Source organism: Hipposideros armiger, unplaced genomic scaffold (genome assembly GCF_001890085.2).
Source record: "Hipposideros armiger isolate ML-2016 unplaced genomic scaffold, ASM189008v1 scaffold_337, whole genome shotgun sequence".
NCBI classification, from domain to species: Eukaryota; Metazoa; Chordata; class Mammalia; order Chiroptera; family Hipposideridae; genus Hipposideros; species Hipposideros armiger.
This window is the reverse complement of record NW_017731687.1, coordinates 1,948,060-1,961,490: the sequence shown is the minus strand read 5'-3', so window position 1 is coordinate 1,961,490 and position 13,431 is coordinate 1,948,060. Positions and strand designations below refer to the sequence as shown.

Sequence of the window (13,431 nt, the reverse complement as noted above, 5' to 3'; positions counted from 1 at the left end):
GTGGCAAAGAGGCTACCATTGGAATAACTCGCATCCTAAAGACTTGGAATGTTGACATACTTTTCTGTCCCAGTTGACCATGTGGTCCCTGACCCTGGGTCCAGCCTCCTGACCGCCTTTGAGAAATGGCATGAAGCAGCTGACACCAAATCCTGCTGTGACTACTCCCTCCATGTGGACATCACAAGCTGGTACGATGGCATTCGAGAGGAGCTGGAAGTGCTGGTGCAGGACAAAGGTCAGTTAAAGCCCCAGCAGGGGGGCACAGTTCTGGAATTCCTGTTTCTTTGGTGGATCTGATTGTATGGCTTAAAATCCCTTTGTCTGCATCTGCTGTGAGCCCAGCTATGAGCTGCATGCAGCCACATAAACAGTGGAAAAACAGGACCCTCGTTAAGGAGTCTGTCTTCTTCCCCTTCAGGCCCTTTCGGGGTATCCCCTGGTCAGATGATGCAGCCAGGTCTCATCATCCTGGCACACAGGCCTGCAGTGATCTATGCGCTAGCCTCACGTTTCTTTCTCTGCTTCAAACTCATCTGGGTACTTCTTGTCCTGAACGCCATCTCCTAAAGCCTGCGACGCCGCTGGGCCTTTGCTCATGCTGTCTCCTCTGCCAGGACATCTCCTCTGCTGCCCAGCTCAGCTATTACCTCTCCATTTCCCCCAGTCAGAACTGCTTCATCCCTTGAATATTCATAGCAGTGTGCTTGGGCCTCTTTGGGGGCACCTTATGCATTGTTCTTGGAGTACGGGACACTGGCTGTCTGCCGGCTCTTCCGTTAAACCCGGAGCTCTGTGCAGGAGGGGATTGTGTCTGTCCGTTTCTGTCTCCCACCCTGGCTCCCCTCTGTTGGGCTCACACCGGGTGTCTCTGGACAGTGTAGACACTATACAGTGCACATTATATCAGCTGGAGGTGAATTGAACTGCAGACACCTGGAAGCAAAGACCAAGAGCACGGGGAGAACCGTGGTGCCAGTGGTCAGCCTGGAAAGGGGCAGTTCCTGAGGCTGGCCGAGGAGGCAGCCTCAAGTGGATGTGATGTTTCAGGGAGAGCTAGGGGGTGGTTTCCATTTTTAAAACATATATGCCATGTTTTCTTGTTATAAAAGTATCTTACCGCAATACAAAAAAGACAGAAAATCGAGGTAAGGGAAAAAAAAGTTTTTCCCCTGGGCCTGTCCCCAGCTGCCACATGCCATTAATGTTAAAGATTATTGCCTCCCATCCCCTGTCTATTTAGATGAATTTCTCCTTATATAGCAGTTATTTGGAGTCTTTCTCTTTTCACTTCACATTGTATGAGGAATCAGTACTCCTCGTTAGTAACTTTTTAATGGCTCATAATATACAGTTATGGTAAATTTGCTTAGCTCTTTTCTTTTTATTGGGCCCTTAGGTTTTCTGTTTGCTTTACTGTAAATCATGGTGTGGTGAACATCTGGGTGTATAAACATTAGTTTGCATTTCCAATTATTTCCTTAGATTTCCGGAAGTGAAATTGTGAGGTCAAGTTTTTAATGTTTTCCGAGATCAGGACACTTGGTGCCAGATTACCTTCCGGGAAGGTGCACCCGCTCGCACGCCCATGAGTCGCGCGCCCTTCGTGTTCACACCGTTGGGTGTGACTGTTTCTACAAAAGCCTTGCTCATTGGACGGCTGAGAGTCAGCCTGTCACTGTACATTGCAGTACTTTAATTGCTGATTGCGTGAAACGTTTTGTGTAGGTCTTTCCTTATGAGAATGCCCAATCGTGTTTGGATTTTTTGCGTGTCTGAGCTCTCCGTATCAAGATGGCCTCACCGGTGCCTCCATTGCAGGTGCTGTGACTCACACTCTTTGTTTTCACAGAATCATAAGCCAAGGGAATTTACAACTTTGTACAGTAGCCCTGCCTGCCTGCGGTTTCACTGTCCACAGTTTCAGTTATTTGCAGTCATCTAGAGTCCGAAAATATTAAATGGAAAATTCCAGAAATAAACAATTCACAGGTTTTAAATCGTGTGCCATTCTGCATAGCAGGATGAAATCTCAGGCCACCCCCTGTCCAGCCTGGGACATGAACCCTCCCTTTGTCCAGAGTCTCCACTTGGTGTGTGCTCCCCGCCTATTGGTCACTGAGGAGCCATCTCAGATGTAAGACTGACTGTCATGGTCGCAGGGCTTGTGTTCAAGCCACCCTTATTTTGCTTAATCATGGCCGCAAAGTGCAAGAGTGGTGATGCTGGCAATTCATATGTGCCACAGAGAAGCCGTAAAGTGCTTCCTTTAAGTGAAAAGGTGGAAATTCTTGGCTTAATAAGGAAAGGAATCATACAATGTCTGAAAATTAAGTTCGAGAACTTGTTGCAACGCTGTTGCTAACCTTTTTCAATATCAGAGGGATTATGCATTATGAATTTGTACCAACTGGACAAACAGTTAACCAAGTTTACTCTTTGGTAGTGCTGAAAAGGCTGCGTGAAAAAGTTAGACGACCTAAACTTTTCGCCAACAATTCATGGCTCTTGCATCACAACAATGCACCAGCTCACACGGCACTGACTGTGAGGGAGTTTTTAGCCAGTAAACAAATAACTGTATTGGAACACCCTCCCTACTCACCTGACCTGGCCCCCAATGACTTCTTTCTTTACCCAAAGATAAAGGAAATATTGAAAGGAAGACATTTTGATGACATTTAGGACATCAAAGATAATATGACAACAGTTCTGATAGTCATTCCAGAAAAAGAGTTCTAAAATTGCTTTGAAGGGTGGACTAGGCGCTGGTGTCGGTGCATAGCTTCCCAAGGGGAGTACTTCGAAGGTGACCGTAGGAATATTCAGCAATGAACTATATAGCATTTTTTCTAGGATGAGTTCGCGAACTTAATTGTCTGACTGCATATGCTGAGGTTACTAAGATCTACAGGAAAAAAGAATCTTCTATCCATGAAACTGTGAAGAAAGAAAAATAAATTCATGCTAGTTTTGCAGTCGCACTTCAAACTGCGAAAGTTACAACCACACTGTGATAAGTGCTTAGTTAAGGTGGAAAAGGCGTTAGATTTGTGGGTGGGAGACACAAAGATACTTGTGGGCGGACAGACCACAGCTACATAACTTCTATTACAGTATATTGTTATGATGGTTCTATTTTGTTATTATTTATTGTTGTTAATCTCTTACTGTGCCTAATTTAGAAATTAAACTTTATCATAAGTATGTATAGGGGAAAAACAGTGCCTATAGGGTTTGGTACTGTGTGCGGTTTCCGGCATCCACTGGGGGTCTTGGAACGTGTCCATCATGGATAAAGTGGGACGACCTTACCTTGCTTTCCTCACCGAGCATTAAATCCTGAGCAGTTGTCCATGTCACCAGGGACTTCATCAAGTCCATTTAAACAGCCTAACTATGGACGTGAACATGGAGAGGGGTTCGGGGTGGGACCACCGGGGTTATAAACCATCATGGCGAGCGCTCTGTTGGGGAGGTGACCTGGTGGGGTCTCCATCACTGCAGTGTCCTGGAAGAGGGCAGAGAGCTGTTTTCTTCCCTTGACTAGAAACTTGCAAGGAAAAGACTTGGAGTTTTTAGGTGAACTCATGGGTTTTCAGTGTCTAGGCTGTATTGTAAAATGCTTTTTGATTTTCAGAATTAGTACATGTTTATTGGAACAATATGAAAGTATCTAAAGAAGCGATCATTTGGTGTTTGCCTTTCCAGGCTTTTTTTCTGTTTCTATGTGTATATACAACCCCTTTGACTATGTATATGCATATCCTATTTGTATATGTGTATGCATACTCACACATATGCAATTTTTACATAAATGTAAGTATAATATGCATAATATTCTGCAATATGCTTTTTTTCACTCAATAAAATGTCATGGACAACCAGACTCCTCCACTTAGCAACTTTGTGACCTTGGCTCAATTATTTGCCCTCTCTGCCTCAGTTTCTCCATCCGGAAGGTGGAGAATAAAAAGGTTGTTTTGAAGATCCAATGAGAGGATATATGTCAAGGCTTCGAGCAGCCTGGCCTGTGGTCAGGAATCTATATGATCAGTTATTAATTTATTATCATTCCGTGTCAGCACACACCTCATTTCTCATAATGTATCTCGTTTTTATGGAGGTGCTGGGTTGATCTATCACCAGTTGGCAAATTTTTATAAAAACTATCGTCAGGACCCCCAGGGAGCAAACTTGGAGACAGGGATTGGCCTGCAGGAAGTGAGTGTGTATTAGTTTCCTGTTGCTACCGGAACACCACCCACCACCTTTTGGTTTAAAATAATACAAACGACAGTTCTGGAGGTCAGAAGTCCAAAATGGGTCTTACAGGCTAAAATGAAGGTGTTGGCAGGCGCGTTCCTTCTGGAGGTTCCCGACAGAATCCTTGCCTTGGCTTTTCCTGCTCAGATGACCGCCCGTGTCCCTTGAGCCCCTGCTTCCGTCCTCACATCTCTTTCTCTGAGCCTGGTGATTACACTGGGCCCACCCAGAAAATCTAGGATGCTCTCCTGTCTCAGGGTCCGTCATCTTACCCCTTCTGTGGCGTCCCTTTGTCTGGGAAGGACATATTCACAGGTTCTGGGGGTTAGGGAGTGGACATGTTTATTCTGTCCCCCACGGAGTGATGTCAGGAGCGACCCAAAGAAAGCAGGATTGGCCACAGGGAGCTCTGAAATCTGGACGCCCTTCACATTTATCCTGAGGAAGGACAGGGGCAGGGGACTTCATATTCCAGTCAACCGGGCATAGGGTGCATGACCTTGAGCTAGGCTGCTGTCTTCATGTGGGGGTGGGTGGTGAGGATTGGAAGGGGGGTGGGGAAGGTGGCTCAACAACGCTGATTGCTGAGGGTTACCTGCCTGCAGCTGTCCCAGCTGGGGGTCGGGGGTGAGTCCTTCATTCCTGAAGGGGTACCTTGGGGCTCATCACAGACCCCACTGCAGGCTATTTCCAATTGTTTGCTATTTCAAACAGAGCTGTGGGAGAAAGGACAACTCTGTAAGGATGTCCATGCTTCTGGCTGCAAATATTTCTAGAGGGCCAAGAGCTAGACGTGGACATTGGGTGCTCCCTGCCCTCCATCTGTGTGGGGACTGTTGGAGGTGGGGGGATGGGAAGTGGTGGTGAAAGGGGTGACTTCCTGGAGCACAGGCCAGGCGGGAGCAGCGACCCTGTCCTGCCGGCCCCAGACGGTTGAGATGTAGGTTCTGTCTCTAATGTGGCTTCATCTTCTGAAGTTGGGCCACTTCACCATTGTCTCCCTGTCTCTCACACAAGTGCACGATGAAATGACGTGTCACATAATATACAGGACGCAGCAGGATGCAGAAAGATCTCTGCAGTCGGGCTGCCTGGGATCGAATCCTGCCCTTGGACTTCTTGGCTGTGTGACGTTGGGCGAGTCACCTCGCTGAACTGTCAGAGGCTGGCTCAGTGGCGCCTCATCCACAGCACGAGCCCCACCGCCTGGGCTCCGTGTTAATTCTCCAGCCAAGAGAAGGAAACAACCCAGATGTCCCCCCGAAGGGAAAATGGGTAAACAAAATGTGGTCCATCCATTCAGTGGATTGTTATTCATAAAAACGAAGGACATTCTGACACCCACTACAACTGGGGATGAGCCTTGAGGACCTGATGTTCAGTGAAGGAAGGCAGACGCGAAGGCACAAGCGCTGTATGACTGCGCTCTAGGTGCCTAGAGGAGTCAGATTCAGAGAGAGAGGGTAGAAGGGTGGGTGCCAGCGGCCGGGGGAGGGGAATGGGGAGTTGTTTAATGGGTGTCATCACAGCAAATAATTTTCCAGGTAGTCCGCAAAAAGGAAGGTTTATTCAGGAAAAGGAAAAAAAAAAAACCACCGCAGCAGTGTGAGGACGGCCACTCACGTGCAAAAGTGACCCCCTCCCAAGATGACCCCATATATATGTATATATCCCTCCCCCAGGAAGTTAAGAACCATAAAGTTTTAACAGGAAGTCAGGACTAGAGAGTAACAGGAAGTTCTAGTGTTCGTAGTAGAATTATCATGCCAAACACATGGAAACATTTATATGACTCCTGATGCATAGTATTCAGTTGGTTTTATAAGCTTTGGCAAATTGCTCGTGCCAGCTTTCACTGTCATTTGCTGTGTAAGACTCATTTTGATGCGCATTCTCTAGCATTTGGCAACATATTTTAAAATGTGGTACGATACTGAGGTTTTCATTTGAATTACTAGGACGCCAGGTTTACAAATCTTGTCCTTATCTTTATCAGTTAGCCATTATTTTCTTCAGTTGTCTAAACATACGTCTAAACATGTCTAAACATGAGTGCCCTGTGGTGGTTTTTGCTTCTTTGCTCTTATTTTAATCTTTTTAACATAAAATAGGTACAGAAAAACCACACAGAGCGAAAATGTGGCTCTATGAATTATTATGAGGTTACCCCACTCAGGCAAGAAATTGAACTTTGCTGGCCACTCCAGCTCCCTGGTCCCTGTCACCCCACCCTGCCCCCAAAAGTAACCACTGCCTGCTGTGTTTTAAATAAGAGGTGTTTTTAAACCTCTGTTAAATTTGTTGCAGACATGCTTACTGTGTTGGTTGTTTGCTTTTTACTTTGAGTTTCTAAGAATTAACTTACAGAAGATTTCCATTAATAACAAGTGAAATCTTTCATGATTTTTCACGTAGGTTTCTAAATCTGAGAAAGCTTTATCCTACCCACCCAGCCCCAGTACTGGATCTAGGGTGTTTTTGCTAATTCTACCATGTTTTGGAATTCTTTCTGCTTTTATGTGTATTGTTTACGTCTGATTTCTAGTGAATTTTCATTTTCTTCTTTTCAAATTTCTTATCATGGAAGCTTACTTCCCCATCCCTTTAAGAAATAATGAAGCATTTAAGGCTATGAATTTACCTGCCACTTCAGTTTTACCTGTTTACCCATTGATAGTGTATCTATATCTAAATACCAAGTTTTTGTATTTAAAAAAGGGTTTATGTTTACAAGGAATGTAACACCAATCAGTTATTCTGTTATTTTTATTTAGTCCTACTTGGTTAATTCAAAACTGATACTTTTATGTTAATCTCTAGTTGTTTTTTTCTTTCCACTTTTCCTGCTCTTTTGGGAAAGGAAATTTTCGTTGCCAAGATTTTCTGCCCAAGGAAAGATTTTTGGCTTGTCTTCACTATTGCTTAGTATAAAAGAAGCCTCGATGCCATTTAATCCTTCTGCCTTAACTTCTTCATCTGCTTATCCAAATGCTTCCCGAGTCCGTCAACAATCGCATAGCACATGTAATGGGTGAGCATTACATGGCGCAGCCCACCATCCCATGCAGGAGTCAAACCAGCAACCCTGTTGTTAAGAGCACGCACTGTCACCATCTCAGCGGCAGCTCAGCTCGGGCGCGGCTCACTGGCCCCTGTGGGAATCGAACCGGCAACCCTGTTGCCCAGAGCTCGCGCTCTAACCAGCGGAGCCACTCGGCCGGCCCCAGTTCAGCCTGTTTTGCATCCCTGCCAGCTCATCATTGCAGCTGCCGCCCTGGCCCAGCGCCATAGCGCGCCTGGGCAGGTTGCCTGCAGCTTCCTCCTGCCTGTCTCCATTTCTCCTGCCGTGCTGCCCACCCAGCTTCCACTCTGCTCCCAGAATAGCCTGAGACAAAAAGTTTGATCATGTCGCTCCCTTCTAAAGCATGTGCTCTACTAGATAGAGGTGATGGCCGCACAACATAGTGAGTGCACGAAATGCCACTGAATTGTGCACGTTAAAGTGGCTATGATGGTGAATTTTGTTATTGGTGTTTCACTACAATAAAAAAAATACAGGGGATTTTTTAAAAAGCATGTGTTCCCTTTGCTTCAGCCACAGGACACTTTCTAGTACCTGCACACCTAATGTGCTTTTACCTGCCTACTGTCCGTGAACCTGCACGCCCCTCCCTCTCAGCCGGACGGCTCCCTCTTTCCCTCCCCTCCCTTCCCCTCTCCCCGCTCCCTTTGTCCCTTCTTCCTCCTCCAGATTCAGCTTAGGTGTGATCTTCCTCCTCTGACCCTGGCCCACACCCCCAGGCTAGGCAAGGTGCCCCCACTGTGAATCCCAATGGCACCCTTCTATCCTGGTGGTCACCAGTCTACCATGATCACCAGTTTACAGGAAAGACATGCTTCTTTTTACTTAAGTGCATTTTTCTGTTGTCTTTGTGTCTTGACACAGGTGTCAATTCCTTCCAAGTCTACATGGCCTATAAGGATCTCTACCAAATGTCTGATAGCCAGGTAGGTCCTTCTGCACACCTCCTGTTCTCCCTGGGCAGGGGTGGGCCAGCTTTTCAGGCAAGGCAGCACAGGGCAAGGGAGAGGTCAGAACTGGCAGGGGAGGGCGTTGGGTCACGTCCTGGTTCTGACACTAGATTGCTGTGTGACCTCGTGTCAGTCATCACCGCTCCTGGGCCCGCATTCCTTTCTGGCAACCTGAGTGGTGGGGAGCAGGGGATCTCTTGCATGGTGGGTCCCAAACCTGGCCCACCTTCAGCATCATCCGAAGAGCTCATTAAAAAGACTCTTAGATCCCATCACAGATGCTCGGGGTAGGGCTCGGGGTTCTGTACCTCTCGAAAACTCCAAAGTTGATTCTGGGCCTCAGGCCAGGTCAGAGACCATTCAATGAGGAGTGACCCTGGAGGAGAACCCTGGCTGTCCCTCGAACCAACCGCAAATCACCTCCTTTCTCAGTTTTCTCATCGGGAAGACATAAGCATCCCTGGCCCTGCCAACGTCAAACACTTGTTATGTGGGTGAAATGAGCTAAAGAAGACAGTGCTCTAAGCAGTGCAGGTGTTGGGGCTACTATTTTTTGGGCTCCTGGCTTTACACCACTGGGACTCCTGGTATTGTTGTGTTATCATTGTCCTGCCCTCAGCTTGTTAAAAAGGTGGGACAGTGTGGCAGTGAAGAGCGTGGATGCTAAAGCCAGACTGCCTGACTGCAAATCCTGGCCTTGCTGTGCATCCTGGGGCAGCTTTCCTAACCTCTCTGTGCTTTAGGCTCATAATAGCATCTGCCTCATAGAGGTTGTTGGAGGATTAAATGATTGAGTACAGGTAAAGCTCTAGGATAGTGCCTGGCACACAGTGGGTGCCTTGTGGGTGTTAATAAGCTCCCAATCATTATTATCATGGAGTTTGACATATCAGTGGGAGGAGCGCATGTCCTGCCTTTCAAAATAAACATGGAGTTACAGACAGACAATCTTACTCCAAGATGCCCTGAAGGCCTTTGATGTAATCATCAGTCGGCATTCACAAAGCTGAAACTTGGTTCCGTTTCCTGGAAGGAGTAGCATGCGGCCCTCCAGCATAGTTGAGACTCACCTGTTTCATTCTCATGTCTGTCCCACCGGAGCCCCCCTTATAGCTGGAGTCGAGCGGACTGTGGACGTAGGTCCTCAAAGGTGCTTCGTGCCCCCCAGTGCCTCCCCCACCTGCTGTCTACCTCTGAAAGCACACATCCTGGGGCAGGGGCGGGGGCGTGGGGAGTGTTGTCTTGCACACGTGAAGAACAAAGTTAAACTTTGAAAGCCCCTGGAGAGGGAACATGGTGGCTTTGGTCCCCAGCAGGTGCAAACATCTGATCGGATCCATTGCGGGTGGGAAGCGGGCATGGGGCAGTGGGCAGGGCCTGTGCTGGCTAAGTGAGGTGATGCTGGGCAGGTGTATATTACCTGAGTATTGGAGTGATTGGAGAACGTGTTCCCTCCCCCACCCCACTGTCTATCAGATGTCATGGGTTACAATTGTTGTAAAGATGTACACACCTCCCGAGGTATGTGGGTGGCTGCAGTGCAGGCTTAGCAGGTTTAGTTACACAAGTTCAGTAGAACTAGAATCGACCTCTGAGCACCAGCTGTCACCATCAACAGGCCCTGCAGTGGAGCAAATCCAATGGGAAAGCAAAACGTATGGATGGCGCCCAGAGGGAGGGGCCCATCTGGCCATGGTGTGACTTTGATCACTGTGTGCCCGACCCCGGCCTCCTGCTTTCAGATCTGGAGGGGCCCAAGGTCAGGGGAGACCCTTCCCAAGGCCTCCTTGTTGAACAAGACCCTCGGTTGCCATGGTTGGAGCGGTGTGCTGTCCCTGCCGGGGCTGGGGGTGGATGACGGTGTGCGCAGCAGAGCCGTCTCGGCAGATGCTCCTGCTTGATCATTTCTCTCACCCTGGTCCCTGTTGACACCCCTGTAGCTCTACGAAGCCTTCACCTTCCTTAAGGGGCTGGGAGCTGTGATCTTGGTCCACGCGGAAAATGGAGATTTGATAGCTCAGGTGAGTGGTGTGTGTCCCCCGCTTGCACCTCAGCCTGCTCCTCCTCATTGTAAAGGGCATGACAGAAGGGGGGTGTCGGCACTGAGTAGTGAGGTGACTAGGCAGTTAAGGGCCCAGCCAAGGACCGGATGTGAGGCGAGCACACACCATCTGCAGGAGGCCTTTCGCTGTCCACATGGCCTCGGGCCTCTGTTTGCTCACCTGTACAGTGTGGGGAACATAGCTGCCCTGTGAACCTTGGAGGGTTTGGCCTTTTGTGTAATCCACGAGGAGAGGGGGTTACACAAGGGCGTGGAAACTGGGAGAGGACTCATCGGGAGCTTCTTAGAAGTCGCCTGCCACACACATCTCAGTTTTGCCTGGTTTCGAGCATCATAAAAAAGGAAGCGCACAGTACGTGCCTCTTACGTCTGCTTCCTTTTCCCAATACCAGGTCGGTGGGACTCATCCCAGTTGTTACACGAAGCAGCAGCCTTTTCTTTTTCATCCCAGTGTCAAATTCCGCTGCATGAACGTGTCAGTTTCTTCGCCAGGTGGTGGATATTTGGATAGTTTGGAATGTGGGGCTATTGCATACAAACTTTCCGTGAATGTTCTGGCTCCATCTTTTGCTAAACATATGTTCCTATTTCTGCTAGCATGTCCCTAGGGGTAGAATTGCTGGGGGATGGGTATGCACGATTTAGCTTTACTGGTTACTGCGAAACAGGTTTCCAGGATGTACCAGCTTCCACCCCACCCGTGGTGTGTAAGAAGACCAGCTTGGAACCCCCAGTTCCTAAGCTTTGCATCAGGGGCGTCTTAGCTTCCCTCACGGCCGACTTAACGTTTCTTTCTCTCAGCTCCAATACATTTGTTACCTCTGCATTTCTGCTTCGGCCTCCAAAATTTTGTTTCTGTCGTCTTCTCTGCACTCTCGTGGCGCTTGCGTGCCTTTTCTGTCACTTTAGTGGGGCTTCAGAAGGGAGTGAAAATGATGCACGTGCGCAGCCCTTGGTGTCTAACTAGAAACCTTACTCGAGCCTTTCTGTGATCTGTGTTCTCCTCCCGTTATGTCATTTCCGCCCTCCCTCCTTCCCTCCCAACAGAAGTAGTCACAGACATTTAAACAATCTTGCACAGAGATCCCTCTGCATCATAAAATCTTTTTATAAACAGTTCACAAAAATGCTTTTGTAAACATCATCTTCAGTCGCTGAAATTATTCCGCTGTTTACTTAGATCCAGCCCAGCCGTTAGACCTTGAAATTATTTCCAGTTTAATAGATGCAGTGGAAATTGTGATTTTTTTTTTCTTTTCATGGCTGATATGGCCCAGAGCTCATGGTAAGAATGATGGTACAGAAACAGCGGAAGTTAAAATTAGCTGCAGCACAGCTGACATCTGGGCAAAGTAAAAATAATTTTTTTTTTTTTTGAGAAATTAAAGTATTCCTGGGGCGAGAAAATCTTGGAGCGGATGGATTTGAATCTGGGTCATTAGCTCAGGGAACCATTTCAAGGTTATATGATCAACTCGAGGTAGAGGTTTCCTGCTAGAAAAACAGGTACCAGGAAGAGGAAACGAGGGGAGAGGATGAGAGCCGGCTGCCAAGTCATGAGGTCTGACTACACGTGAGGTGTTGTGCAGGCAGGCGTTCCACATGTGCTGCCTCACTGATTCATTAGGGGGACTGGGGTGCAGGCACTATTGTCCCCAATGTAAAGAAGAGAAGACTGGGGCTTGACCAACTTGCCCAGAGTTACGGAGATGGTCAGGTTTGCAGCAGATTCCCACATGCATGCAATACCCAATACCAGCTTTCTTCCAAGGACAGCCCTGCAGCAGAGACTCAGACCCTGGGAGGATGGGAGTGGTCTTGGAGGCTCATTTCTTATCCCTCTGCTTCCTCTGGCTGGTCCCAGAGGGATTGCATAGCGAGCAGCTGTGGGTGTAGGTATTCGGAGCTGCGAAGGTGGAGAAGGAGTGCAGTGGGGGGAGCGGGCAGCACTGGATGGCCCGCAGCCCAAGATAGATCCCTCAGACCACTCACGCTCCGGGCTCAGCTGCCCATGTGTCTAATGGGGGTTGGGGGACCGGCCTCCGTTGGCTGTGATGTTCTGTGATCCCTGACTCGTTGTTCTTGCAGGAACAAAAGCGGATCTTAGAGATGGGCATCACGGGTCCCGAAGGCCATGCTCTGAGCAGACCTGAGGAGGTAAAGGAGCCTGCACCCGATGGGCCCGACATTGCTGGGCTCACTGATGCTGCGCCAGCTGGAACAGCCCAGCCAGAGCCCCCGTCTGCCTCCCGTTCCCCCTACGCAAGCAGACCAGCACACGTGACGCTCCCTCGGGCCTGCCCTCTGACTCGGGAGCCCTGGGGGCTGCAGGGCAATCGGGGAGCCAGGGGGAGGCTCTGCCTTCAGGGTCCAGAAGCGTCGCACCAAGGCCCCATGGACACTTCAGGGATCCTTACCAAGGACTTTTTGTATTTGATGCTAGGACAGCAGAGCCATGTGTCCCAGGCCTTGCGCCTACGAAACAGCTGCCCCCTGCATGCTGTCCGCTGTGTTCCTGAGACTTGAAAATGATGAGTTCCCTTGGGAGTGGCAGAGTGTGTGAGTGTGTGCGTGCGCGCACGTGTGTGTGTGTGTGTGTGTGTGTGTGTGTGTGTGAGTATGCATATGTGTGTGTGTGTGCGCGCGCGCGTGCGTGTGTGTTTGGGGGGCAGAGAGGTAAACAGATTGGGCGTGGAACAGGACAGGCATCCTGGAAGCCTTGGCGTTGAGGATGTTTCCATCAGGTCATAAGCAGTCTCCCTGGCCCTCTGCTGTGGGCCTGGCCCTCTGCTGTGGGCCTGGCCCTCTGCTGGATGCTAGGGACACAGCACAGAGTAGACAGGCTCCTCCCCCAAGGGGCTGCTGATCTAGCCCCATGCTCCTCACGTGAGCTCCACGGCCCACAGGCTGTTTGCTCCTGGACCCTGGTGAGATCGGGACAGACCTAGAGACAATGTTCACAACCTTCATGTCATGTGGGCGTTGCCGCCAGTGCCAGCCACGGGCAGCAGGACCGTGTTTGGGGCATCACCAGACTATACATTAAAAACAAAACAATACTAAACATAACG

General features: G+C 48.9%; 1 protein-coding gene across 4 annotated transcripts in view; it reads left to right on the top strand.

Moving 5' to 3' along the window:
• Positions 1-13,431, top strand: part of CRMP1 (collapsin response mediator protein 1) — a 51,228-nt gene that overhangs the window by 23,333 nt on the left and 14,464 nt on the right. For all 4 annotated transcript variants that reach the window (XM_019661159.1, XM_019661157.1, XM_019661160.1 and 1 more), the window contains exons 4-7: positions 74-238; positions 8,213-8,274; positions 10,239-10,319; positions 12,449-12,517. In XM_019661159.1, the coding sequence (XP_019516704.1) occupies positions 74-238; positions 8,213-8,274; positions 10,239-10,319; positions 12,449-12,517 (377 nt within the window). The remainder of the gene's footprint in view (positions 1-73; positions 239-8,212; positions 8,275-10,238; positions 10,320-12,448; positions 12,518-13,431) is intronic.